Here is a 27,713-nt window from a genome sequence, read left to right on the forward strand (position 1 = left end):
GGGTATTGGTCTGTGTCATTGGGGCTTCACTCCAGTGTTCGACCCCTGGCACATGATATGCCTCCTAGTTTTGCAAAATGTGGAATATATTGAGGTTATCATAAGTCAGGATGTTCTTAGAGGTTTGATCTTTGTGTACTTTGAAGCCTGATCAGCACGAGGTGAGACCTGATCAGTGGGACAGGCAACAACTCCATCCCTTAGTCAAGGATGGCCTGGAATTAGCAAGTTTTGAGGATGTAGGTCAGGATGGTGGTGTATGTCCAGGTATGCATTGCAAACTTGTCAAAATACTCAGGGTCCGCATCTCCTGCAGCTGAACCCTGTTCATGACAGTACCAAAGCTCACGCCTGCAGCTCAGAAAGACCCGGCCCAGGCGCAGGCGCTGCCCCTGAGCAGGTGCAGAGGGGGGCTGGGGGCCCAGAAACTCGGAAAGGGCGGTGGGGAGAGCTGGGGCTGTGGAACACACCGAGCACCCAGGGCTGGCCAGCGCTGATGTAACGCCCAGTGTCTCTCTCCCGCATGGCACCGTTGGCTTGTGGCACACTGAGGAATGAATCCCATTTCTTGGGCAGCTCTGGCATACAGTGAGCTGAGCTCCTGGCCCAGGGGCTGGAGCTCGGGTGACTCCAGGTCCGAGTGCTGTTAGGTGCAATGATCCAGGTCCTCCCTGTGTCACCACTGGGAGAAAGTGGCTGTGTCTCTGCTGTTGGATTTCGTTCTGAGTTTATATTTTCCAGTCTCCCTGTAGTTAGTGTTTCCAGACTCTTCTGGCCCTGGAAGCGCATTTGCTTTTTCCACCTGTGACTCAAGTCAGCTATCTTGGTTACCTTTGGTCCAAATATATTTTGAAAGGTGTGATTACGGTTTTCTGTCCTTGTAGAAAAAACTTTATCATTAGTGTTAATCTGGTGGTATTTAACAGTGGACTTGAAAACTGGTACTCTTGTGGGCTGTGCTTATGTGGAGGTTTTGGGCTTAGTTGGTGAGGCTGGAGTTCCTGTTTAGTTCTAAGGAAATTGAAATTCCCTGGTTAAACCATCAGAGGTTACCATATGAAATGTGGCTGCAAGCTGCTGAAAGAACCCGTTGTGTGCTTTTGAGCAAGGTGTTGATGTTTTGTTGGAGTTATAAGTTACTTCTTCATATTTAGTCAAGCTTCTTGCAATAGATCAATGGTGATACAGCAAAATTGATGAATTTTCTGTTTACACAGTGTTCCGAGTGTATATTTCAAAAGACATCGAAGGAGCAGAATGCTCCAAGCCCCTCCAACCTGGCTTTGAACAATTCCAGGGATGGGAGGTTGGATTATTTTGCATTAACTCTTCATGAAGTTGCTGGTTGCATTATTCTCTTTCAGAGGACAGCAAACAGAAAAGGTAACTGAACTTACTAGTTTAATTTACGTTTCAGGCTTCTGAATTTGGCACAAAAAGGAGCACATCTACCAAAAGCAATGAACCCTGTGAAAAGAAGATCAAGGCACGACAGATTACTCTGGAAGAGATCTGTAACCCACTCCAGACTCAGGTTAAAAGTGAGTGGACTGTAAGCAAACCTTCAAGCATTGACAGGCAGTAAATAAAGTTCTTCATAAATTTTGGAAAGTGTTTTGGCAGTGACTTCAAGATGCATCTCTTGGGTGTAAGATACGTCTTTGAAGAGCCATGATGAGCACCTTTCTGTGGCTCAGAAGCTGGGCCTTTGAGCCTTGCTCCACAGTTACTCTGCAAATCCCCTTCATCTGACTCAGCTTTACCAGGTTCTTAAGTTAGTAAAGTCCAGAGGTCCAGGCAGAAATGCATTTTCCTTCCTGTGTTGGTTTTAGAGTCTTAGGCCTGTTCTTCTGAGGCATGGCTGACACTGACAGCTCCGTGGAGCCTGGTCTGTGGCTGGTGTGCCTTCAGGCTGCCTCAGTGAATAGTTCCAATGCAGGGCTCTTGCTGTGGAACAGCAGCTGCTCCATTGCCTCGGAAATGCGGGAGTTCCGTCTGGCCTTGAACAGAGAATTTAGTAAGTTAATGCTGGTATGAAAACCAGTCACTGAATGTAAAGTTCATTACATTTCAGTAAAAGAATTAGCCTCTTAAGTTTCAAAGTGGGAACTGTATTAAATTTGTTGGTGTGATGCTTTGAAGTATCTGTAGGACACCCTCAAGAAGCAACACTGCTTAAAAAATGTACTGGAAGAAAATGTGCTTGATTCCCAGTGTTGTTGGCTAACTTGTAGCTGTGCAGTTGTCAGTCCAAAAAATAATGATGCATCTCTTCCCATGTAGAAAGAAGCACACAAGTGAGGAGTATTGGTTTTCCAGGGAAGTTAACCAAGCTGTTTACATGCATGATTCTGTCAGGCTGGCAGAAATACTGCAGTGGGAGAGGACAGGGAATGTGGGGAAGGGAGACAGGGAGCAAAATGGTTGAGTTCTGTGCTTACTGATGTTCTTCTAGTAGACATTCTTTTTTAGAAAATAAGTTGCTAATACGTTTTTGTTGTGTATTTTCACCAAAGAAGAATCTCAGAAGTGTGAAAAGTCCCGTATCTGTTTGCAAACTCTGGACAGGCTGAGAGAGTTCTGCAGTGATTCAAACCAGCAGTGCACCAGAGTCCGGGAGGATGGCTTTCAGGAGAAAGAATCTCTGAGTTTGGAAAAGTGTCCCAGTATTATGGGGAGAAACTCAGAGTTGAAAAATCCTCTCCCATCTTGGGACGCTGGCCCAAAGGTTGCACAGAAGGTACGCAGAGCTTTGGTCCTGTGGTGTGTGTAGATTGCTTGCTATGGGTTAAAAGAGCAAGCTTGGCACAAGCTTCCTTTTGTGTTCTGTGCTCCGACATGAAATGGTGCAGCAGAACCCTACAGACCTGTGTTTGTGTATGAATGTTTGCTCTTTGCATGGTGAGTGGGATGGCTGTTCTGGCTCTTCAGTGATACCGTTGAACAGTGGCATCATGAGAGAGCAGAAGCCCTGGCGGTGTAACATGTGGCTGTGGGGGAAGCTGTAATACCCCAATAACACATGTTCAGAGTGGCACTTGGCTCAGCTTGGCTTTAGTTCTGCCGGTTTTGATGTGGGCTCTCAAATTTCTAACAGGCTTTCTTTGCAAAAATATTGTTTAGGATTATCACTGAGACGTGGCTTAAAACCATTGCTGGTAAATCTAACTAGTAAAGCTATCACTGCTTTTTCATCTGCAGAAGATAGGGGTAGCTCACATGAAAAATTGTCATCGTGATATGTATGGTGCAAGTCAAGAGACTTGAGTGGACTAACAGTGTTTGGATTCCCCTTTAATTATGGGGCTAGTTAACATTAGTTAATTGGTGGTTTTGGGGGTCAGCCTGCTCAATTTGATGTATTCAGGTCCTAGAATGCAGCCCATGGCTTACTGTGGCAACTGCTCTTTAATGGAGCTGTACATCTGGCTTATTGGGGGAAGGAGCTTGTATGAAAAGCTGTGCAGCTGGTTTTAACTTGTCCTGCCTGAAGGCTGTGACCTTCCACTGGGGGTGTTTGCTTTGTGTGAGTGTGGGATCCAAATGCTGCAGTGAGCAGCTTGTGGCAAGAGAATTCTGTTGTGGTAAGAGATTGAGGTTATGAAGGTGTGATGAGTTGGAGAACACAGAACACTGATTCCAGGGCTGGCCTGCCCTCCTTGGGCACCTTTTAGGCGTTTGTGTCTTTCTTTTTTCTTAGTGACCTTCCTGCAGCTGCTGATTTAACAACCACCTCAACAAGTCCGCTTTTGTGTCTGTTTTTACTCCTTTTGCCTTCTTTCATGGCCTTATTCCAGATGCTTTGTCACGACAATCTCCTGTAAAAATGAGACAAGGTCATCTTGTTTGGCTGTCACAGACCTTGGATTGAAGACTGCCAAGTCCTTGGGCTGGGTATTTCGCAGCTGAGGCATCTGAGCTCCTGAGGCCACCCAAGCTCTGGGCGTAGTGCAGCTTTATTTGTGCTGGGCTGTGTTCTTTTGCTTGATGGTGTGCAGTTGTGGGGATTTTGCAGTTACAGCTAAGTGTTGTTTTTCCCCACTTGGTCTCTGACTGCACTCTTTGTGCAGTATATGATTTAAGCCATATCTGTGTTTTTTCTGAAGTGCCATTGCTACTGAACAGTCTGTTCACTTTGTTTCTTGTAATCTGAATGGGTCATTTTGTAGAAATGGAAGTTTAATGGATTTATTTGCAAATACAGAATTTATAGCACAACCTGATCAGTTAAGTTTTGAATAGTCATATGCTTTAAAAATTTCTGGAGGGTGTTGTCTTCGTATTTTTTTTTTTCTTTTTGAACCAGTATTATCTGTGCTGGATGTTGTGATATAAGTGAGGAGTAACTTCGCTGTAAGTGAAATACTTTTCAGCAGTTTTCTCTGCACTTTTGAACCCATCACTCTGCTGACAATACAGAACAACACAGAGTCATGGAGCTGAAGTTGCTTGGCAAGAATAGGCTACAAAATGTCATTGTAAATTATAAACTGCATTGAGAGTGGGCTCAAAGCCTTTCACATTTAAGGTTTTAGAAACTGTAGTATAGATTTTCCATGTTTAAATTATTCCGGGAGGTTTACTGAACTTACAGAGGCAGTGCAGACTGGAGAAGGAGTACAGTTTTGGTGGCTGAGACAGGGAACTGAGACTCACATTGGTTTATTTCTTGATTTACTGTGGATTTTTTGGAACTTCATAAATCCCTCCATGCTGGAGTTTCTGCCCTGTGAACTGGGGCAGTAATTCATCCTTATTTTAATATATGGCCAGTTTCTTGGAGAGCTTATGATACAGTAGCGTTCTGGTTTCACCTAACTAACTTTGACTTTCATGGCTTTTTAATTCCTTTTAATTCCAAAAATACTGCATTCTGTATATCCTGCTTCAGTAGTTGTGCTGCAGCTTTGGGGGCTCTTCAATGCCAGAACAATCTTTAGCTCTGTGGTCAGTGTAAGCCAAGGGAGGGGGCAATTGATTTGTTTGATGATTCCTAATTATAGTTTTCCATCTTTTATTACAGGAGGAGTTACTATGTAATCTTAGTCAGTTTTCTGCATCCCTTAAGTCCTGTGAAAATTCTCAAAATTCTTCAGATACAAATCTTAATAAAAGAACCAAAAGCATTTACACTCCACTAGAACTCCAATTCATAGAAATGAAGAAAAAGTATAAAGATGCTGTTTTGTGCGTGGAATGTGGATACAAATACCGGTTCTTTGGGGAAGATGCAGAGGTAATTTTTTCCAAGGTTATGGAAAGCTACTTGCATTATGCTGGTGTCCTCCTAGGTCTGTGGCCACTTCCAGAAGGGATGCTTCTCTGGGGGCATAAGTTTTGTGGGGTATTTTGTTTGGGATGAGAAATCTCTGCATGCTAAAATAGAAGACTATCCATTATGCACACATTTTTTTGCCAGTTATTATTTTGTAATCACATGGTAGTGCTTGCTGTCTTGTATGTTGAGAATTTAAGGTGAGTTCCTAGAATAATTTTTTGTCAGAGTTAAAGTTGAAAAACTTTCAGAGATGAATTATGTATCATGGCTCAGAACTCTACTATTATATATATATAATGTATAACTCTAATGTATGACATTAGGAATTTTTCAGATTGAAAAACAGTGGAGCAAGTGGTGTTGAAAAAGATGAATATATCAGGTCTACCCTGGGTGCAGAGAGCATCCTGAATGCATGTCCAGATATGGCACCTGTGCCTGGCAGATCTGTAGGAGCTGGAAAGGACTATATAACAAACATAATTTTAAAGTGATGGTTCATAAATGTTTCATAATTCTTTTTCTTATGATCTGTCCCAAAGTCATTGCTACCAACCTTTGTTTGGTGCTATTTCCACACTTCAGACCAGTGAGAAACGTTGCTTGGTTACTGGGAATTAATTTTTCCCATCATATTTGTGCCATGTAATTTGTCTGCTCATTTGCTGGTGTACTTACAGTCCAGGAATAGAAATATGCTGTTCAGATAGACTGGTCAGTGTTTGCCTGCAGGTCCTGCCTAACACCACATTCTCTGGTCAGTGATCACCTGCCTTTTTGCTAAGGAGCAAAAAGACAAATAGAAACCACACATGATAATGTCACATTTTAGTAAGTGTTGTTACTCTTTTTTATTAAGTGTTTGGTTCCCACTGCTGTTCAATATTGATTTTTCAGTATTTTGGTTGATTAGCCAGGTTAATCCCATCTTTACGACCACAAGCTAAATACTTCCATTCCGGCTGTGTTTTTAGTGGCGAGAAAACCATTTGACCTTTTGTTGAGCTGTGTTTCAGACCCTGTGTGTGCAGTGTGGGTGGTTTACCTCACAGTGGTAAAGATCAAGGTGCGACCTTAAAACCTGACACCTGCAGCCTGTGATAGTGAATCCCCTGTTTATGGCAGTGCCGGCACAGGAAGGTGCAGGGGTCCCTCCAGGCTTTCTCCTGGAATGTTTTCCCTTTGTCACTGAGCTTTTAATTGTAGTTGTGCATCATTGTTGTCATAGAGATAAGATCCTTATCTTCTTAGATTACTTTGTGACCCGTTGGCTGACTCTGTTGCACCTTGCAGATTGCAGCTAAAGAACTGAACATTTACTGTCACCTGGATCACAACTTCATGACTGCCAGCATTCCCAGCCACCGGCTCTTCGTCCACGTGCGGCGCCTCGTAGCCAAGGGACACAAGGTTACCCCGACTTCTGTCAGACTGAGTACAGAATAGCTCAGAAAGAGCTTGCATTGCTTGTACCAGAGCCTGGTTTCAGCTGAGAAGTGGGCAGCTCGTTATCGCTGGTTCCTGCTATAGAAATGGCCAACTTCCCTTTGTTTCAGTTTCTCTCTGCTGGGGGTGTCATGAACCTCTAGCAGTTTCAGAGAAGTATCTTCATTTTTTTAGAAACAGTTCCAGAACATTTAGTTTTCTCAGTGTTTCTGTATCAAGCTTTTGCATTTAAAAAGGAGACATATACATATAGTCTCTCTGTTTTGTTATTCCTCACGTCCTTGTTTTTCTTATCCCAGCCCATTTTTTTTTCTCTGTTCCTTCATGTTCTGGATCCCTCTAATTCTGTGGCTTTCTGGTGATAACTTCTTTTTCTGCTTCCTTTTCTAAGAAAAGGACTTGTTGATCCTGAATTGGGTGCAGGAACCATTCTCTAACGAGCAGTGACCTCCAGCTAAATTGTTTCAAAATAGGATAAGAAGCAGGTATGGAAGTTGAGAGGGCATTTAGGAGTAGGAAAAGGGTCAGGAAAAGCAGTGCCTTATAATCTCATTAGTAGGATTGATGTGAGAGCCCTTTCTGTAGATTATGTATTCCAGCTTGAATTATGCATTTGTTGTTTGCACATCTTAAAAGATTACCAGATATATAGAATAATAAAAATAATAATTTATTACCAGAGAGCTAACTTTTTTCTTTTTTGTCTGCTTGTAGGTTGGAGTAATAAAGCAAATGGAAACTGCAGCACTGAAAGCTGCTGGAGAAAATAAAAGCTCTCTCTTCAGCCGTAAGCTGACTGCCCTCTACACTAAGTCTACACTTATTGGAGAAGATATCCTTTTCAAATAAACTTGGTTTCAGAGTAACCTTTGGGAGGCCTTGATTCTAGTATTATCACCAGGATGCAACATGAGCAGCTAGGGGTTGACATAAGAGTGGCAGCAGGAAATGAAGTTCCTTTAATTGTATTTGTTGTGGTAAAACATCTTGCTGGCTTTACAAACAGTTGAATCTTCTCAGGGCTGTAGGGCTGTTGTGTTTACTGTAGTTGCTTTCTGAAGTCACAGAGTGGACTTACAAATCTGCAGTGTCCTGCAGGTCTTGCCTAGAAAATGGAAAAATTGGATAGAAACATCTTTTAACCAGTGAATTTAATGTCTTTTCTTTCATTTTTTGTTTTCCTCTATCCTGTCTTATCTACCACGTTTTTTTAATGTCATTTCTCAAACTAATATACTAGATACCAGGAGCTAAAAAGACTGTTAGATTAATGTCTGAGAGTACAAGATTTAGATCTAGAAAGATAATCCACCCAAATCTCTGTACTATTTTTTTTAACGTTTGTTACATGTGAACCCTTTGTTGAAGCTGGATGATTCTGTAGATGTTGAAGGGGTAACAGCAGATGTCCCAGATAACTACCTCCTCTGTGTCTGTGAAAATGGAGACAACCTGAAAGACAGGAAGAAAGGTGACATTGTTACAGGCATTATGGTAAGTTAGTTTCTCAGGGAGTCAGTATTTTAGGGTTTCCGTGGGGTTGTTTTGTTGTGCATTTTGGTTTTTTTTGGGGAGGTGGATGGCTACCTTGTTAAATTCATGACTGTTCTGTCTTTCAGATTTTATTTTGCAGGGGAGTAGGAATTGTTTGTTTGGTTTTTTTTTTTTTTTTGAAAAAAAAGGCACTTTAGGTAAGATATCTGTGTGTGAACTGTGATGGCTTTCTATTTGAAAACAGCAGAAAAGGTATGGAGTTGATAGTTGAACATTTATGAAACTGGTTTTGCTGCTGTTTCACTTGAAAACATATTAGTATTTTACCCAAATACATGAGGGAATTCATTAGTTCAGATGCTTTACAAACTTCAGTGTTTAAACACTTTCATGGTCAATATTTTAAAGGTTGTGAGCACTCTTTTCCTGTACAGAATACCATTATTTAGAGGAAGAGCCTTAGGATTTTTTTACCCTTTACACTTCATATTTGTATTGTCTGTTATGGTGAGGACTAAACCCAGTCCTGATTAACCAGCAAAACACAGTGATAACTGATGCGCAGTCAGCTGGTAATGAATTAATTAAAAAGTATGTTGATTGTGCCTCTGTTTGAATGTCACACTGCAGCTGTGAGAGAACAACAAGAGCAAGTGTTCAAATTCCAGTTTGAATTACAGGTGCATTTCACAGACTTCAGTTAATAGATTTTCTGGTATTAAAAATTGAACAGTGCTGGACTGGTAAAAACAAGAGCACATTTACATTTGTGAGGTATTGTTGCCACTTACCAAAACAAAGTTGTGTTAGTGTTTTGGAGTTATTGTTCTATCATGGGTTTGAAAAAAAGCGCAATCAAGTTTTTTGATCTGCCACTTTCACTGTGTGTGTGGGTGCTGTATAATTTTGTGCTGTACACCGTAGATTTTCTTTCTGGTTTAACAGTTTGAGCCACTGAAGCAGCCCCTGAAAATGTAATATCCAGTGGATATAGTATGTATGTGTATATATTTTTGTTTGGCAGGCGATCCAGCCAACTACAGGAGAGGTAATTTTTGACAGTTTTCGGGACTGTGCTTCTCGCTCGGAGCTGGAGAGTCGGGTTCTGCGTCTGCAGCCAGTTGAAATAATTCTTCCATCCAGGCTGTCAGATCAATCTGAAAAGCTCATCCACAGTATAACCTCCATGAGGTAAGTTCTGTGGGGGTTTTGTTGTTTGGGGTTCTCTTCCCTGCAGCCGTTGGTGGAGCTGGGATCCAGAAGCAGGTATGAATGTGTAGTTCTGTCATGGCCTTTTTCAGAGTGGTTTGCTGCTGGGTTGAGGAGTTCCCACATCCTGCCAAATTCTAGGCACTTGCTCCCAGGGTGTATTTAGACTGAAGTCCATGGCTTCTCTCTCTGTCCTTTCAAAGATTTGTGCACTTAAACACTGTCAGTGTCACAGTCCTGCCACCACACTCCTAATCACAGGATCTGTTGGAATAACTTCCAAGCTCATGCACTTACCTTTCAGATCTGAAAGAGGTGTTATGTAGCTTCTTTTTCCTGTTTGTCATAGTTTTGAGGTCTCTAAAAGACATGAAACTACATTTTCTATTAATGCAGATAGGCGAAGAAAGCCTTTGTAACGGGTATTTCATCCTGTTTGTCCTATTGCACCATTTTGGTCTTGGGTACAGACTTGGAAGTTTTGTGACTAATCATCTCTTTGCTTTGAGGTCTCTGTGCTTTTCAAGAGGAAATTTGTTACCTGTTTTCTGTATCAGTTTTGCTGTGTAATAAAACCGGAATAGGACGTAATTTTTAGGGTGATGGATGAAGGATGAAGTAGTCTTCTGAAGAGGGGATGAAATCTTGCAGGTGCAATTTTTTGGGAGAAAGTTTCGGTTTTTCACTTTTTTCTTTTTAACAATGCAGTTCTGGGCTATGGAGAGCTAGTTTAGAGCTTGACATTTCAATTTGTAACGAAATGGTCATTCTGATGTGAATGTGGGAGAGTGGTTGTGATTTATCTTTTTCCTTTTTCTTTGTGTTTTTTTGGTTGTGCACAGTTGAGAACGTTAATGAGTGACTTCTTGTTTTTATGAAGGCAAAAAATGCTACCCATTAGTTGAGTTTGTGAATAGGGTTTAGTTTGTAGTTTTTTCACATTTCTGGTAATTTGCTAGGCAGCTTTCCAGCCTAAATGCCCTTAATTACATAAGAGAGACAGAAATAGAACACATTATTGCAATACACCTCAGTAGCCTTATTTTAAAAACAATTCTTCAGGGATTTTTTTTCTCGTACCAGAGATTAAACCACTAGAGGGCCCTGAAGTATTTCGTAGTAATTTAAGTGATTTCAATATGCTGCTTTCTTGTGCTTTTTAATTAGGCTTCATTTTTGTACAATTTCTTTTGTACAGCAGTAATTTCATTTTCATGCATATTGACATGTCTGTAGTATCCAGGTTTGGTTATTGGCCCAGTACCTGGTGATTTCATCCTTTACCAGCTCTTTTCTAAAACCTCTTGTTGAGAATCTTCCATGAACTGGGAAAAGTTTAATTTCCGTAATTTTTTTGAAGACCTTTCTAACTAAAACCATGGGAACTAGCTCTTGTGGTTCAAGAAGGCTCTTCATCTCTTTGTGTGTTAGGGATGCAGCAGAAAAACACTGAAATGATAAAAACAGGGTAAAGATGGGAGAGAAAAATAGTCCTAGGAGACTAGAGCTTGGAGAGGAGAGTAGAGAAGAGAAGAGAGAAGTCTTTCTACTCCTTTTGTGTGGTGTAGGAATTGCACCAGGGGTGTTTTGGTGTTGGATGTTTCGTATTAGGACTTGGCACTGAGTGACCAAGGTGATGTGGCCAGCACAAAGACTGTGCTTATGGCTGCTAAAAGAGTAAAATAAAATGTTGAGCCGAGGTAAATCACTGCAGCTTTATGAGAGCAGCCCTAAGGTGGTTCAGTGCCCTGTTACACTGACAAGAGTTGAAAGTGTCTGCTTCCCTTCAATTTCTGTGAGGTTTTTTTTATTCTTTACTATTATAGGGTGGTTTTAATGACTGGAAAATACTATTCTAGGACACTGAGCTGGAGGCCAGTGAAGAGCCTTCCCTCAAAAGCAAAGCTTATATTAAAAGTAGGTTACAAAAATTGGTTCAGGACAAGCTGTTCTGGTGGGTACTGTCCTGTTCCCAAACTATTAGTAACATCTGTTGGCAAGTGCTGACCTGCCTGGAGGAAAATTTTTTCATGTTTTTAGTTTCCTTCTTTCTAGAAAAATTAAAAAAAAAAAAAAAAGAAGAAGTAGTCTTGCCTTCAGAAAATACGTACATTTTTTTCAGAAGAACACAGTGTTTTGTACTCCATGTTCTTTCTAGTCAAGGGTCAGCACCCACCCTTCTTAAGATGTTGGCTGCTTTAAAACCTGGCCTGTACTGGTCTTCTGAAATTGTGTTTGAGGCTCCTTTGGGATGTTTTTGCTCTTCTCATGTGCCCCTTTCTTGTTTCATTGAAAAATTAGGAGCATCTTAGGAGTGCTCCGTTGTTCCTCTTTTTTCCATCTGCCCTTTTTTTGCCATGTTTCATTCTGTAGCATTCTTGGACACCGTGTGAAAACACACTGATCACAAGTAACTTTTAACCCAAAGCATTTCACCTGAGTCTGCACTGTTTTCTTCAGGCTCCAGGTAGTCTGCAGCTTGTTGCCCTGGGATAAGATTCTGAACATGGGATTCAGGTTTCTGCTTTCTCCTGAGTACTGCAGTAGTCTTTGGCTTGGAGTTTGTTCCCTGGAATTGCCTTCTCTTTCAAACCCATGGAGAACTAAACCCATCCTCCCTCTCTAGGCATGGTGGAGTCCCTCAAGTAGCCGAACCTCCATCATTATGTTCAACTCAAGCCTTTTTAATTTGTGTTTCAGGACCTCTGCAAATAAAATTGCAAGGTCTTTCTGCTAAGTGCAGTGCTGATAGCCCTCTGGTTTAGCAGTGGCCTCTGGTTTTAGCTGTATCACTTGAGGTCTCCACAATGTGTTCCTCTCTAGTTTCTGTCATGGTCTCTTAGACTGAGCTACAGTGGATTTACATTTGGTCAACGGTGCTGTTCAGTGCTAATTGCTCTCATGGATGCAGTTATGGATTTATGTCATCAGTCAAGTAGAAACTCGGCTGCAATGAACTCAGACTTGTAAATGTGTACAAAGTGCTTTTAATTTTGTAGGTCTTCATATGTGACTGGTTGCTCAGATTAGAGGATGCATTCATGTAGTTAATGTTGAGGAGTTTTTTTCCATGAAGGGCATGTGCATTTATTTATATAGCTCAGCTCCTGAGGTTTGTAGGTGAGCGAGGACGGGAAGGGTTGTAGTGGCAAAAACAAGACCCCAAAGGGTTACAGTGAGAGTAAACAGCATTGCACATTAAATTTTAGAGCAGAGGAGTGAAGAGTATCTAAAGGGCTGGTGATCACAGAAACCAGTGGTTTCATGGCTTGTATAGCTTGTAATATTCCCGTGGATTTTTAAGTGGAAGGCAAGCTGTGACAAACATCTTGAGAATGTTTTGTCAATGGAAGCTACGAGCAGTTAAATTTGCAGCAGGGAAGAAAAAAGCAACTGAAGTACAAAACCAGCACATGAACTGTTTTCTGTAAACACAAACCCAGAGGCATCAGATGTTTACTGACCAAAGAGGTGTTTTGCACTGCTGAGAACCCAGCTCATGGTCTCTGCAGCCAGCTGCTTGAACTGGTCACATCAGAACTCTCTCCTTTTGAATGGACAGGGGGAAAAACTCCATGACAGTATTACCACCTCATGCAATAACCTGAAAGAGTTGTTGGATGGGGTTTTTTTTCAGTTTAATCCTGTCTCAGTCATGAAACATTGCTGTTCTCAGTACTGGCATTCATACTGCCTTCTGTGGCATTGCAGGTAAGGGATGTGGGGCTTAAATCTTGTTTGACAGATTGCTTATGTGTGAAGTGTATTTGTTTGCCATGCCTGCCTGCCTGCCTGCCCTTCACAGTCTGGCGCATCCTCTGGGTGGAATTACTGTCCCCCCTTGCACACAGAGTTGTTGCTGCAGGGGCACAAAGAGGCAATTGCAGAGCTGTGTGTCCAAATGCAGTGCAGAGCACTGTTCTTACCCTGATGGTAAATCAGATAAAAAGTGTTAGCATTGCTTTTTACAGCAATACTGGCCTTTGTGGGCCTTGCTTTGCCTGGCCCTTGTGTTTCTGTAGGTTACCCCAGGCTGAAGCTCTGAGGAGCTTCCCCAGACTCACACCTGGTTCGAAGGTGCATTATTTCTCATGTGACTGCAAACAGCACGGAAAACGTGCTGTGCTCAGCTGCTGTATTTGTGGCATTCTTGCACTGATTAGTAATATTCACGGCTTTGGATTGTTTTTCCCCTCCACCATTTGAGATAGAAATTATTAAATGAAGAACAATTAAATCTTGAGCTTGATGCTTGTCCAGTTTCTTGGTGTCAAGAAGTTAACTTCTTACGTAGGAGAAAGCCCCCTACCTTATAAACAGAAGCAGAAAAAATAAAACTTTAAAGCCTTTGTTTTCATGTTTTGGCGAGTATTTGATTTATTATTACAGGACAGATCAGAAACTGCAGGAGGTGACATGTAAGTTTTGGTACTTTTTTTTGTCCTCTCTGGTTGTGATGTTGCTTGTTCTTTTCTCTCAGTATATATTCATAGGCTGTGATTTTTCACAGTTGCAAATGGAGAATGACTCTTAAGCTCTTGAAACTGGCATGCAAGTTTAAATATTTTTAACAGTCTATGAATGTTGGCATATTTGTTAAAGTTCTAGTATTTTGTTTTAAGAAGGACTTCTTTTTCATAATTTATTCATCTTTGTAGCTGACTAAGGACGTAACTCTTTCACTGTGAAGCAGTGGCATTGAGGACGCCTTGGATGTGTTAACTTCTAAGACATTACTTCTTCTCCCATCTCCTGCCCTCATGGTTAGTGTCAGGAGTTAGACATTCAGCAGTTTAATCTAAGCAGTGGTGCAAATGAGACCATGTGGGAGAGAGGAAGACTGAGGCTGTGTGTGTGTTTGACATGCAGGTAGCACTGATATGGAGTGAGGAGAGTCATGCTCTTGCAGTCGTGGTTCCCAGCCCCTCCTGAGCTGGGGAAGAGAAAAAGGCCATGACTTTAGTTACTTTTCATAAACCCAGAATATATTAGTTTTCTTAATTTTGAAGAGAATGAAACTGAAGTGGGTTTTTATGTGCCATCAGTCTTCTGAACTGCAGAAGGGAACAAGATTTATCTTCTGGACTGTCTTTAGCAGTTTAATTTTGTGCTTGACTGACAGTGTTTGTCTCTTTGAACAGAAGTTCTTTTCTATGTATGGCAGAGGTAAGAGGCTTTTGGTAAATTAGACTTGTGGGGAGTGTGCTTTAGGCATGGACTCCTCCTCTGGGAATTTGGAATAGTACAAATGATTGTTAGATGTTCAAGATTCACGTGAATATTTTATGGGTTCTTAATAGAGAATTTGAAATCACTGCTGCAGTAATTAACTGTGTTACTGAGAAGCACTGTATTTTTTGACACAAAAAAATTGTGTGTATGATACTTGCTTTCAGTATATGTGAAAGACTTTCTACAGGGGGAGGTGGATGTACTTCAAACCATTTTCTAGCACATATATTTGAGTCTGTTCCTGTTTTATGTTGTGCCTGTCTGGCTGGCTTCTGTCAGGTGGAAGATGACTGTTTGCCCCTCCATCCCTCCTGCCTGTTGTTTTACAACTCTGCTTCTGCTTTCTGGAGTCTTTGCCACTTCTTCCTGCCTCTGCCCTTCTGTTTATGTGTCTTGGGTGTCTTTGTCCCCATTTCCAGGAAGATTGCAGGCATTCCTCGTAGCTTGGCACTGTCCTGCCCCTGCAGCCCCCTCTGCAGAGTTGTGGCTGAGGGGACCCTGAGGTGGAGAGAGAAGCAGCAGGTATGAGTCTGACGAGGGCACAAGTCACTCCCCTCCAACCTGCGTCATCTTTGACATGCCCTGGGTAGTGCAGGGGTCTGAAAAGGAAGGATAACTTTCCTGGACAGCTTCCTGGACAGCCACATGCCATGTCACTGCATGTCTTCTATTGCTTTGTGGCTGTGCATTTTCCTTTTTACTACTCAGGTCTTGTCAGGGCTTGAGGAAGAACCAGGAGAGCACTGTGAAGAACAAGGTGGTGTTCATATAATCATAGAAGAGTTTGGGTTGAAAGGGACTTTTATAGGTCATCTAGACTAACCCCCCTTCTTCAGGTAGACCAGGTGGGTCAGAGCCCTGTCCAGCCTGACCTTGAATGTCTCCAGGGATGAGGCATGCACCTCCTCCTGGGCAGCCTCATGGTTTTACCCTCATGGTAGAATACTCCTTCCTGATATCCAGTCTAAACCTACCCTCTTTTAGTTTAAAAGCATCACGTCTTGCCCTGTCTCAGCAGACCCTGCTAAAAACTCTGTCCCCATCTTCCTCATGGGCCCCCTTCAGGCCCTGCAAGGCCCCAGTGAGGTGACCCCAGAGCTTCTCCTCTGCAGGCTGAGCAAGCCCAGCTCTGGCAGCCTTTCCTCCCAGCAGAGCTGCTCCATCCCTCTGCTCATCCTGGTGCCTGCCCTGGCCTGGCTGCAGCAGCTCCAGCTCCTTCCTGAGCTGGGCCCAGGGCTGGGGCAGCTCTGCAGGTGGGGGCTCAGCTGAGGGGGCAGAGGGGCAGAATCCCCCCTGCCCTGCTGCCCACGCTGGGGCCCAGCCCAGCCCAGGGGGTTTGGGGTTCCAGCTCAGGGAGATTTGGGGTCCCAGCTCAGGGGGTTTGGAGTCCCAGCACAGGGGGTTTGGGGTCCCAGCTCAGGGGGGTTTGGGGTCCCAGCTCGGGGGGCTTGGGGTCGCAGCCCTCACCCACAAAATTCGGTCCTTTCTGATGGGGCACAGGGAGATTTGGGGTCCCAGCTCAGGGGGTTTGGGGTTCCAGCTCAGGGGGTTTGGGGTCCCAGCACAGGGGGTTTGGGATCCCAGCACAGGGGCTTTGGGGTCCCAGCCCAGAGGGTTAGGGGTTTCAGCTCTCCCCCACAGCACCCCCAGGGCTTCTCCCAGGGCTGCTCCATCTGCCCATCCCCAGCCTGGATCCAGCCCGGGGCTGCCCTGACCCAGGGGCAGCCCCAGCCCCTGGCCTGGTTAACCCTCATGAGACCTCCATGGGTCATTCTGGGGATGTCCATGTCCCCCTGGATGCCATCCTGTCCCTCAGGGGTGTCACTGCACCCTCAGCCTCGTGTCACCTGCAGACTGCTGGGGGTGCCCTGGGTGCCTCTGTCGGTGTCAGTGATGCAGATTTTACATCACACTGGTGCCAGCAAAGACCCAGCAAAGTCCACTGGGACTCAGCCTTTGACCACTGCCCTCTGGATGTGCCCAACAAACTGATTCTTGATTCCTGAACAGTCCATCCATCAAATCAATTCCCAGGGCAGTGCTGTATTTGCTATACAAAAGCCAGAACCAAACCAAATTAAAAAAAAAGGAAAAAGGATTCATTTGGGAGAAAGTGAGCTAGGAAGAGGGGAAAAAAAGCCTTTCATTTAAGGGAAACAGCTGTGTAGCTTTGTCAAAAATCCTTACTTAGAGTATTAATTAGTTTGTTAAGACGTTTTAATTGTCTGAAAAGATAGCACATGCATTTGCATCCTGAAGCAGAGAAGTTAGGCCTTATCATGAAGCATTCTGTGCATATTGCCAATACAGTGCACTTGTTATTCCTCACAGCTTTGAGAAGAAAACCCAGCTTGGTTTGTCTCTAATTAACACTAGGATTGGTGCTTTGAGTTAATTTAGGTGAAAATAGACCTGTGTGACAGAGCAGTCTGGGTGTGACAAATTACACGTGGCCCAACTTTTGGACCCAGCCAGAGTCAGACCACAGACCTGACCTGGCACCAGAGTCTGAATGCTAAAGCCCTTGGGTTGCCTAAGTAAAGAAATGCTTTCATATCTATCATCATCAAATGCACTCATAATTAACTTCAATTAAGTTGCATTTTGGAATGTGTGTTGTGGAATCTGCTGTTCAGCGCTCAAAATCATGATGTAATTTTGTGAGCCATGGTAGAGGGGAAACTACCCACTCTATCAATTAATCATCCTGTGGTATATAATTAGTATGCTGTCAAACGTTATTAGTTGAAAGTAACACATTTGATTTTTAATGTACTGAGGAAAGGAGTTGCAGAATGGAGTTTCAGCAGCAGCTTTGCTACTGGTGGGTTAAGGAGTTGTCTCTGTGTTCCCACAGCCCTTTTTTGTATGATCATTGCAAAAGTTTTTGTGGCATCATAGAGGACTGCAACTGGCAAAACAGAAAATAGAAACCCACAAACACCAAGAAACCTCCTTCTTCTAACATAATCCTTTTTGTTTGTTTTTTGATGAAAGAGCACTTGTCCTGAGCATGGCTGAGTTGAGAGTGGTACCTTTGCAGTTGGCTGCTGGGGGAGGACTCAGCAGGGAACTGAAGGCCCTCTGCTGCAGTCCATACACAGGAAGGATTTCAGGAATATTAAGGAACTGATGTGTATTAATAGGGATGTCTTTTCAGATACCTCTGGCTCGTCACTGACCATGAGCAGAATCTGGACCAGTACCCTTCATTTTAAGCTGGGTGAGGGAAATTCTTGTGGTTTTGTTGGGAACATTCTTTATAGACAGATTATGCCAACAACTTTATGTATTTTAAAACGCAGGTAATGAACAAAAAGAAGGCTGTGTGTCTTGTGAGCAAAAATCTGTTATCTGACAAAAAAACTTAGTTTCATTCAGTAGCTTTATCCCTCTACTCCCTCTAATATTGTAACCATTTAATTGGTTGGTAGTAATAGAAGGTTTATTACTCAGTTTCCTCAGGTGTTGAGTAACAAAATCTAGTAAGTTTGAGTAAGTATCTGGTGTCTGTAGAATTAAGATACTACCTTTTTCTTCAGTTTTTGACTTATTTAAAAAACCCCAGGCAGAACAAACACAAAACTCTGCCACCTCTGTTTTCAGCTCACTTCTGCAGAGATTATGTGCAGCCTTGTGATACTTAAAATTCTATTTTGAGCTCAACCATTGCCAGCCCCTAAAGTGTAAACGTGAGATAAATTGAATTTCAATTTAGAATTATTTTTCTTTTTTTTTCTATAAAAGCATGCCATTTGGCCCATGCTGCCTTCACCTTCTTCCTTCAAATGTTTTTTTTCCATTTGTAAAATAATTTAAGAAGGTTTTTGCAGTTGGCTCCTTAATGGTAAATCACTGGAAAGAAAGAATACATAGTGCACAGCATCTGTTGAGTTACATGCTCATGGGAAGAAGAACTGCCTTGCTTTTTTGCTTGTATTAGCTTTTCACAGAACAGAAAATCAAGGTAAGTAGCCGTTTCTGGTGAAAACATCCCACTCTTGAATTCCAGGAATGTGGCCTAAGAAGAAAATATTTTATATGGAGGGTATGATTGTTAACACTCTATTTGTATTTAATCTGTCAGAGATGAGACTGTGTTTGAACATCTTTGTACATCTCACAGGAAAGCCTGAAATGGTTTGTTGAAAAATTAACAAGTTCAATTCATCCCATTTAATGGACTCTTAAATCTGTATCAGCTTACCAGAGGAGACATTAATTACGAGTGTAATTGACCGGCCAGATGTATCCCATTTTCTGTCCATCAGCCTCTATTAAAACCATTACAAAACATCAAAAGCTCTTTATCTGAGGGAGATGAGCACTTCCCCATGCCAAATTCTGCTTAAGCAGTGAGATTTAGGTGGTGTTTTCTGAGTTCAGGCGTGTTGGGTGAGCAGATATTCCTGCACGGGGAGAGTGTTTTGTGCATTGGTTTTACAGGGTTCGTTCCCAAGTTGGAAATGGTTCCCCCCCGGTGGCAGGAGGGCTCCTGGACCCGTCCCATGTTTCATTCCCTGCTGTGAGGTGTTGGGGAGCTGCAGAGCCCCACGGCCATGGGGAATCTCTGTGCTCCTGGGGACGGAACCACCCCTGTTTTGTGTCAGAACCACACTTCTCATCGTGCAAGGCAAATCATGACCCAACCCAGCAGCTTCTTCCTTGTTTCAGAAACCAGAGCTTGGCCGACCTGGTGATTGGCACAGAGCTCTCAGGGTTTGAAACCTTATTCCAACATTTGTCTACCATTTGCAGGGCTTTTTTTTTAATTAGATGTATGACAGCCACATTTCTGTTTGAGGTAGAGTTATTAAAAATAGCATGCCATTAATGCACATTACCGACACCCTGAAGCCTCTCCTGGATTTTGAGTGGAGAATGAAAGCAGTATTAATTGCCAAGTTAACACCTGTAACAATAAAGGTTCCTGCTCTTTTCTTTCTTCTTCTGCTTTCCTTCAGATTACTTCCTAAGGAGTTTCTTGCTCACTTCATACTTGGATTTATTGTTATATTCAGCTCCCTCCTCACATCTTACAAGTTTTGTTCCAAGTACTGCCATGGTTTGACAGCTTTGAAGGAGAATAACTCCAGTAACAGCGAGGAAGAAAGGAGTGGGGTTAGAGCAGAACTTTGCCTATTGTGTTTACATTTGAAGGTAGCTTCTCCCTGGGTGTCTTTATGATGTTGGAATTGGGAGTCTTTATTTTAATCATAGCTGGAGAGCTTGGATGGAGACATTTCTGGAAGAAAATCAGGGGTAATACAATTTTCCAGCCTCATTCGGCTGTGAGGTCATTAGGGACAATGCAGTGGAGCATCACGCAGCTGGATCTTTCTTGGAAATGTGTAAGAAGGCTTTGCAAGGTACAGGCCATGTACAAAGGCAAATTTTGATTGGTTTTTGAAATGTCTTCAGAACAGTGGGTTTGATTTTTAGGATGGAGCTGTTTAATACTTGGGGTTTTTTATGGTCTCTGATGACATCTGTAATTACAGATGCTGACGTCTGGAAGATCCTGCTGTGGCTTTAAAATTTTTATTTCTGTAGTGTAGAAGGTACTTGCATGTGCGAGTGTCCCAAATGTTGAGTCTCCAAATCGAGGGGGGGAAAAGGGAAAAGTGAAATAGTTGCATAATCTGTCATATCCTTTCAGTTGGAGTTGGTTCAAATGGTTCTGTCAGTGGCATGAGAGGAGGATGAAATGTGAACAGCAAGTTACACATGCCAAAAACTAAGAAAAAAGAGACTTTGTGCCACAGTCTTAGCTGAAAAATGTGGTTGGATATTTGTCTTAAATGGTACGTCCTGCCCTTCCTGTTGCAGATGAAGCTTGCCCATAGATAAGGGAAGAACATATCTCGTAGGTGGGTGAAGTTGTCTACAAGAAGACATGGTAAGGGAACTCCTGCATGGAAAATCCCTTAGTTTTCCAAAGAGCATCCACTGCTCAGAGCACAGACCTTGAGTTCCTGAGATGAGGAGGAAGCAGATCCCCTGCTAGCATGGTCCAGCTGTGGGAGCAGCTACCCCAGCGTCAGGCCCATTTCAGAGCTCATCAGTGGGCTGCTGTTAGCAGTACATTGGATGTGTGTGCTCAGCTCTTTCCTGTGGCACAGGGGAATCTGCTGGAGCCGTGGCTGGGCCCCCCGTCCACCTGTTCTTGTTCTTGTGCAGTTGATCTACAGCTGGTTTATATCACACCTAATGACTTACACAGTTCCCTCAGAACAATTTTTTTTCTCAAAACCTTGGGAAAATTTTGCCTGGACGAGCTTTCTGGAACTCAGGTGTTACACAGTTTTGTCTGCTTTGGGAAATGCCCAAGGAAGGGAAGCCCCCAGCTTCACTGTGCCACCTATTTATGTGTTTAGCTGGTCTTGTGGAAAAGAATGCAGCTCATGGCTGCTCAGTTTTGTCCCTTCATTGTGGACCTCTCACCAGAGTCTGCTCTGGGCTTTTCTGAATGCCCCCTTGGGTGGTAGAAGATGCCCTCTTAACTTTTTCCATGCCAAATGAATTCAGTTTCCTTAGTCTGTCCTCATCTGACATATGCTATAGCCCCCTAATAATAGAATGCAATCCCCACACTGTTTTTCTTCTGCTCTGCAGCCTGAGTGAATGCATTCTCCACATTTTTTTCTAATGTTGGCTAATACCCAGAGGAGCAAGTATCCAGAATTTTCAGGTTTCGATATATTGAATATAACTATTGAATAACTATTGATAACTATTGAATATAGTTAATTATCATAGATATTAATTCAGAATATCAAGTCTTGTGCAGAAATATCTGGATAAAATTATCAAAATTCTGAAGACATCTTTTGGATTTTTTTCTCCTTTTTATTATAACTTCTTAGAATAAACAGAGAATTAAAGAACAATTGCAGCTCTTCTGCCTGAGTGCCACGTGTAATAACCTACCAGCATAGTTTGAAAACATAGTAATGTGTATACTTTCCTTCCATGTTTAAATTAACTGTGGTATTATGGGCTAGTTTTGATTTTATTTTTTCTGATTAATCCAGTTGGTCTGTAACCTTACATGATGCCTGAGTATTTATCAAGAGGATTCAGTGGGGTGGATTTTTATTCTTAGTAGTTTTGTTTGGTTTTTGTGGTTTTTGTTAGTTTGGGTCAGGATTTGGCTGCCTGCAGTGCAGACAGGACATGCAGAGAGGTTCCTGGAGGCCTTGCAGCTCCTCCATCCCCTGTGACGCTGTGTGCAGAGTACAGCCATCTGCTCCCTGGCCTTCTCCCTCCACCAGGCCGTTCCTGGGGACTCTGTGCCCTGTGGCCCTCGGGACAGCGCTCCAGCCCAGCCAGTGGCTCTCCTGGGCTTGCTGTAGCTCTTCTGTTCTGAGCCTCTCTCACAGGAAGCTGAAAACCAAGCAGTGGGCACTCCCTGTCTGCAGTCCAAAGGAAGGTGTGTGAGAGCCTGGACAGCAGCTGGATCCCCTCTTGAGAGCCATGAACTTGAATCATTTCAGTGCAGTGATGGGTGGAAAATCCAGGTGTGGCCTTCCTGCTTGCAGAGGCAGCGTGCTTTCTCTGTGAGATCTGTACTGGATGTTCGGTGCTCCTTGTGAATTTCCACAGCAATTCTTATGCTGATTAAAGAACAGGAATTAAGTTTCTGACAGTTCTTGGCAGGTAGAGTAGTGGTAGCAGTGTGGGAGGTTAGCTCAGACTGATTTAAAACAGAGACATGGATGGACTCTGTCACATCTCAGTTATTTCTTATATAATCATTGGGAATGATGTTTCATAAGCTGATGGTGGCTTGCATTCAACTTCCTGTTGATGTTGTCAGTCTGTGCTTGTAGAATATCCCTTTACCAATTGCCTGGGCAAACGTGATTCCTGCTTCAGTAGTAATCCTGTATCACAGAATCCCAGCACACCTGGGGTTGGAAGGGACCTCTGGAGCTCACCCAGCCCAAGCCCCTGCCCAGCCCCAGGCAGGGTCCCCTGGAGCAGTGGCACAGGAACGTGTCCAGCTGGGCTGGGGATGTCCTCAGAGAGGGACACTCCAGGCCCTCCCTGGGCAGCTGTTCCAGGCCTCTGCCCCTCCATGGACAGAAGCTCTTCCTCCTGCTGGGCTGGAACTCGGTGTGGTTTATTTTATGGCCACTGCTCCCCATCCTGTCCCTGGCAGCACGGAACAGAGCCTGGCACCATCCTCTGGCACCCTCGGAGGTGTTTGTATGGATTGATGGGATCCCCTCTCAGTGTTCCCTTCGCCGGCCTGGCCAGGCCCAGCTCCCGCAGTCTCTGCTCATCACAGAGCTGCTCCAGACTCCAGATCACCTCTCTGGCCTCCACTGGACCCTGACCAGCAGCTCCATTGTGGATTTTCTGTGGCTGAAAAATTCTGCAACATTCAGCTTTGGTTTGGGGTTCTCTTTAATCCTGTGAACAAGTAATTAAGTTGAATTTAAGATTCTCTCCAGAAGTATGTTGCATTGTAGCCATCTGCTTTAAATTTTTAATTAAACAGCCTCACCTAGGAGACACTTTTGTCTTGTTGGACAAAGCACTGTGTGTTTTGCATATGTGTGTGTATGACCCACATAACTTCTAGTGTTTTGAGGGCCAGTGCTATTTCAGATCTGTTGAAATTAAAATGCTTTGGAGATTTTTGTGCTCACACACAGCATGAGGGAAGGGGAGATAATTAGAATAGTTGGGAAATACTGTTAAGCATTGAGCTTGGCTTTCTTCAAGCTGAATTTAGACTGTTACTTCTGCTGCTAGAGAAGATGTGTCTTTGAATAAGATGTTTTCTACTGAATGTTTCCTCCATCAGCTTGGTGCTAGAGAGAGGTTGTGATGGTGAGTGTTGATGACAGTAGGCAGTGATTTGACAGAAGCACAATGGTTACGACTTCATTGCGAGATCTGGGAAGCCTTTGTAGGTGGAAAGCCTTCGCAAAAATATTTTAAGAGAGACAAGAGAAAAGTGCTTTGTGCTCAGAAGTTTTTGCTGTTGAAAACGAGAACTATTTGTGTTCCTGTCAGTCAGGACAAGTATGATCAGACAACACGTGTCCTTGTGAAACACAGAGCTGTGCATTCACTTTGGGAGGGTGTGTGATACACTGATGGAGCTGTGGGGTTCTCAAGAGGTAGTAGAAATGCTGCTGTTTAGAACGAGGTGGTAGTCCACACTTTTGTATTAGAGTTTCAAAACTAGTTCTTTCCAAGCTATTCTGTCATCTTTTTCTTTGCTCTGCCTGTCCAGACATTTTTGGTTTCTTTTAGTCACACTATTCTTACTGTTTAATTTATTGGTTATACTTCTGAGGCACCTGAAAGTTTTTTTTTTCCCCTCCTAAATGATGCAAGGTAAGGTGGTAATATTTTTTGGTTATATAATGTGTAGTACTCAGCTTTTCTGTCTGCCAACCTATTGTCTGGTGGTGTAGACTTGCTTTTAGAAGGCCCTTTTGGGCTTGGTAATTCAAATAGAAATTAAAACAGTATTGAGTGGCTGCTGTAACAGATGTGTTTGTGGGCAGTGTCCTGGCATGTGGCTGTGCCAGCAGGGAGCTGTGCCACTGTCCCTGCTGCTCTGGCAGCCCAGGCTGCAGCTCCAGCCCGCTGCAGCTTTCTGTGGTGCTGCATTGCCAGATTCGCTTGGGCCTGACCTGGGGCTGGCTCTGCTCCTCCAGCACCTCTGTCCCTGCAGGAACAGGCGCTTGTACCTCAGGGAGGTCACCTTGCTGGAGCCCTGCCCGCCCGGGGGCTGCACAGTTCCACCCCAGTGCTCTCTCTGGGGTGCCTGGCTCTGCTCCTGTGGTCCTCGCTGACCATCACAGTCAAGTTGTTAAGCAAAGAAAACAGAGAAACCTGGAGGTGCAGGAGGCAGCAGAGCTGGACGGTGGAGATCTCTGAGGAGTGAGTCTTCTCCCCTTGCAGTCTTGCAGTGAGCCACTGCAAATAGTGAAATAAAGCTTCTGGCCATAGAGAGGGCTGGAACAGGACTGTGCTGCAATCCTGAGACAGTAAGCCAGTGCTCTTAAAACTGTCTGGTGACAACCTTCTGTATTTTCCCATAATGACTGCTCTGGTCCTGTCACTGTCACCATCTTTTCACTTTGCTGTTGCTGAGTTATTTAACCGTGCTAAGCCAGCAAGAAGTTGTGTTTTCTTCCTCCCAGCATGAATTTTTTCTGGCACAGAATGCTCCCATTGCTTGGTGCAGGGTCAGGGAGGCTCTACAGCCATTGCAGAGGAAGCAGTGGGAATAGGAAGAGTGGTGCTATGGCAGTCAGTAGGTGCAGTGGTGTAGACATGCACACAGCTGCAGCTGCTAAGCAATTGAGACCAGACACAATGGTAAGAGCTAGTGTTGAATTAAATGAGTAATTACTCCCTTTTTATAAAGTTTGCTTGTCCAGCTGTACATTGTGTGAAGTTTAAGACCCACACTGAAAGTAAATACAGAAAATGACCCTATCTGATGGGAAAGAACACAGGTAATGAACATTTTATTTACTACTTGGCAAAAACTTGGGAAACACAAGCATATGAAATGCTCCATCCTTGAGGACAAAAAGAGGGAGAGGGGGGCTTGGAATTTGAAAATGATCCCAAAAGCACAGTGTAGGGCTCATGTCTGTCAGCGAGGTACAACAAAGAGAGCTGGGGAGGAGCCTTCCACACCTGATTTTATGATATATAGCATACATGTGGAGTTTCATTCATTTGTCACCAGTGCATTTTTCATCTTTGTTGTATAGATACACATACGTAGAAAGACTTGCATTCGCCCATAGGGATAATCCCAAGATGTCATGAGCAAATGATTGGCTCTGTGTCCTCACTCCCTCCTCGCTCCCACTTGGATTCAGAAACAGCTATTTTTCCTCGGGGGGGTTTAACAGAAAGAGCATTATTGCATGCAATATGACAGCTATTAGGTTTGCCTGTGTTTTGTTTCGTGGTGTTCTTGTTGCCTTTGTTTGTTTGTTTGTGGTTGGTTGGATTTTGTTGCTGTTTGATTTTTTCCATTGCTGTTGGTTTGGTTTTGATTGGGTTTGGTATGGTTTTTTTTGTTTTGTTTAATTTGTCTGAAGCCCTGCAAGAAGAGCAATTTTTGCTGTTTGGCATAATCCTGAATGGAGGAACCACTGATTTTGGGGACAAACTTGTGCAGCTTGTTTACCAGGCTGTCAGTAGCACATCTCTGTTGGGGTGCAGGTGGAGGTGCATGTGATGGTCCACGTGGGACAATCACATGGCAGATTGGTCCAGGCTCCTGATGACACCAAAGCAGTGTGAGCTGCATCCTCCCAGCATCATGTTCTGTATAGCTCCTGCAAAACACAGAGGAAAGTCATTGTAGCTGAGGTGTGGTGAGATACTGTGCTGGCTCTGAGGAGCTGTGATCTGATGCCTGCACAAGGCACTGCAGTGTCCTGTAAGTATTGCTGGTCACTGCATGGGGCCTGCTCTGTGCTGTCACTTTGCAGCAAACTCTACATGCTTGGGATATTGAATGGAAAGAACTTCTTCATTAGAGGTTAGGGCTTTGTTTATCCCTCCATGTGTTTGTTCACAGCCATACATGATGGAGAAAATGGGTGCTTTTTTGGTAATTTCTCTGCCACGTTTTAAGTCAGGTTTTCTAACACTGCTTGCGGCCACGTCAGCCTCACAGCACATTTGAGTGGGCTGGGGTTTCCTCTCTGGCACTGCCTTTGTGAGTGGTGCCTGGAGCAGCAGGGCAGTGCTGAGCTGATGGAGCTGTGCAGAGCACTCACCTCATTTCCACAGGGAGCCCCTGAGTGCTGCTCTCCAGCCTGTGTGGGCCCGTTCTGTAAGAGCACTTCCCTGTGAATCATGCTGTGCAGATCAGCTGTGAGGACGTGTGAAACAGTGTGAAATAACCTCCCTGAGATCAAGCAGGTACAGGATCTGCGTCTTCTCTGTCCACAGAATCCGCTCCTCTGCACTTGAGGGAAATTAAATTGATGTGGTGGGAGTGTCTTTTTTCAGTGTTGACTGTTGCTCATCCTGGCTTTTCCTAGGTGCTAAGAAATAGTTTCCTAGCACTTCTTGATCTTTTCTACTTTCTGAGACATGAGTGCAGTGTGTCTCATCCCATTCTTCAGACAGGCAGATGGAAGGAGCCTGAAGAAGATTGGTGTCTATTTGTGGATGCAGAAACTGCTGCAGTACAACTGTGCTTGTGTTTTGTCCCATGCTGCCTAATTCTGCCCTCACAGAAGGGATGCAGTGTCATACAGAGCCTGCACAGCCCTCTGCCCTTTGCTTTTCTCATAACCTCCTTCCTCCATTTCTTTGGCAGCTCCTGCCTCTGAGTTCCTAAAGCTAAAAGAATGTTTCCTTCAAATTCCTGAGTTCCAGGCTTGTCAATGTGGTTGGAGTTCTTTTCAGATGTAGTTCTTCCTGAGAAAATCAGAAAATGTATTGAGAAGTGTTGGTAGTTTGGACAGAAAATGGCAAGCAAGGAGTTTTCCTCAAGTTTTTCTCTGTGTGTGTGTATCTGTATGTAAGATACATATGCATGTGAGTAAGTAGATATACATGTATGTGTATATGGATATTTTAAAGAGTGTCAGGGCTGCTTCTGGGCTTTTCAGCAGCTTCTGACATTCAGGAAGGGTTGGGGATGGAGCATTTTGGAAGCTGGAGATCCCGTGGGGTGATCTGTGCTATATAATGTAACATCCATGTGGTGATTTTTTGGTTTTCATGGACAGCAGTGATTTGTATCAGCTACTCAGAGAAGGTGACTGTGCTGCTTTCTTGCAACAGCAGTCTCCATCTCTGGCATCTGAAGGCTGCTCAGAGCAAATGTGGGGAAGTACTTGACTCTGACAGGAGAAAAAGCTGTGCTTCTAAAAATGTGCATGCTTGGTGCCAAAAGAACAACTGCTTGGAAATGTCCTTCGGGCTTTGCAAGAGAGGAGGGGGGAGCTCCGTGCCAGGATTCACCAAAAAAGGAGGGGGGTGGTTGTTCTCCAATCCCACAGACACACTCAGCCCCCCGAGCTAAGAGTGGCTGGGGGACAAAGGG

At 43.7% G+C, this 27,713-nt stretch overlaps 1 protein-coding gene across 1 annotated transcript in view; it reads left to right on the forward strand.

Moving 5' to 3' along the window:
* Nucleotides 1–1,405: 1,405 nt before the first annotated feature.
* The window catches only part of MSH3 (mutS homolog 3), a gene marked incomplete at its 5' end in the record, with an annotated part of 87,898 nt that continues 61,590 nt past the window's right edge, over nt 1,406–27,713 (forward strand). The window contains 7 exons of the mRNA XM_017739005.1: nt 1,406–1,541; nt 2,517–2,740; nt 5,024–5,236; nt 6,572–6,688; nt 7,439–7,556; nt 8,073–8,218; nt 9,243–9,409. Of these exons, the coding sequence (XP_017594494.1) occupies nt 1,406–1,541; nt 2,517–2,740; nt 5,024–5,236; nt 6,572–6,688; nt 7,439–7,556; nt 8,073–8,218; nt 9,243–9,409 (1,121 nt within the window). The remainder of the gene's footprint in view (nt 1,542–2,516; nt 2,741–5,023; nt 5,237–6,571; nt 6,689–7,438; nt 7,557–8,072; nt 8,219–9,242; nt 9,410–27,713) is intronic.

This window comes from Corvus brachyrhynchos, unplaced genomic scaffold (genome assembly GCF_000691975.1).
Source record: "Corvus brachyrhynchos isolate BGI_N302 unplaced genomic scaffold, ASM69197v1 scaffold1097, whole genome shotgun sequence".
In the NCBI taxonomy this organism is placed as follows: Eukaryota; Metazoa; Chordata; class Aves; order Passeriformes; family Corvidae; genus Corvus; species Corvus brachyrhynchos.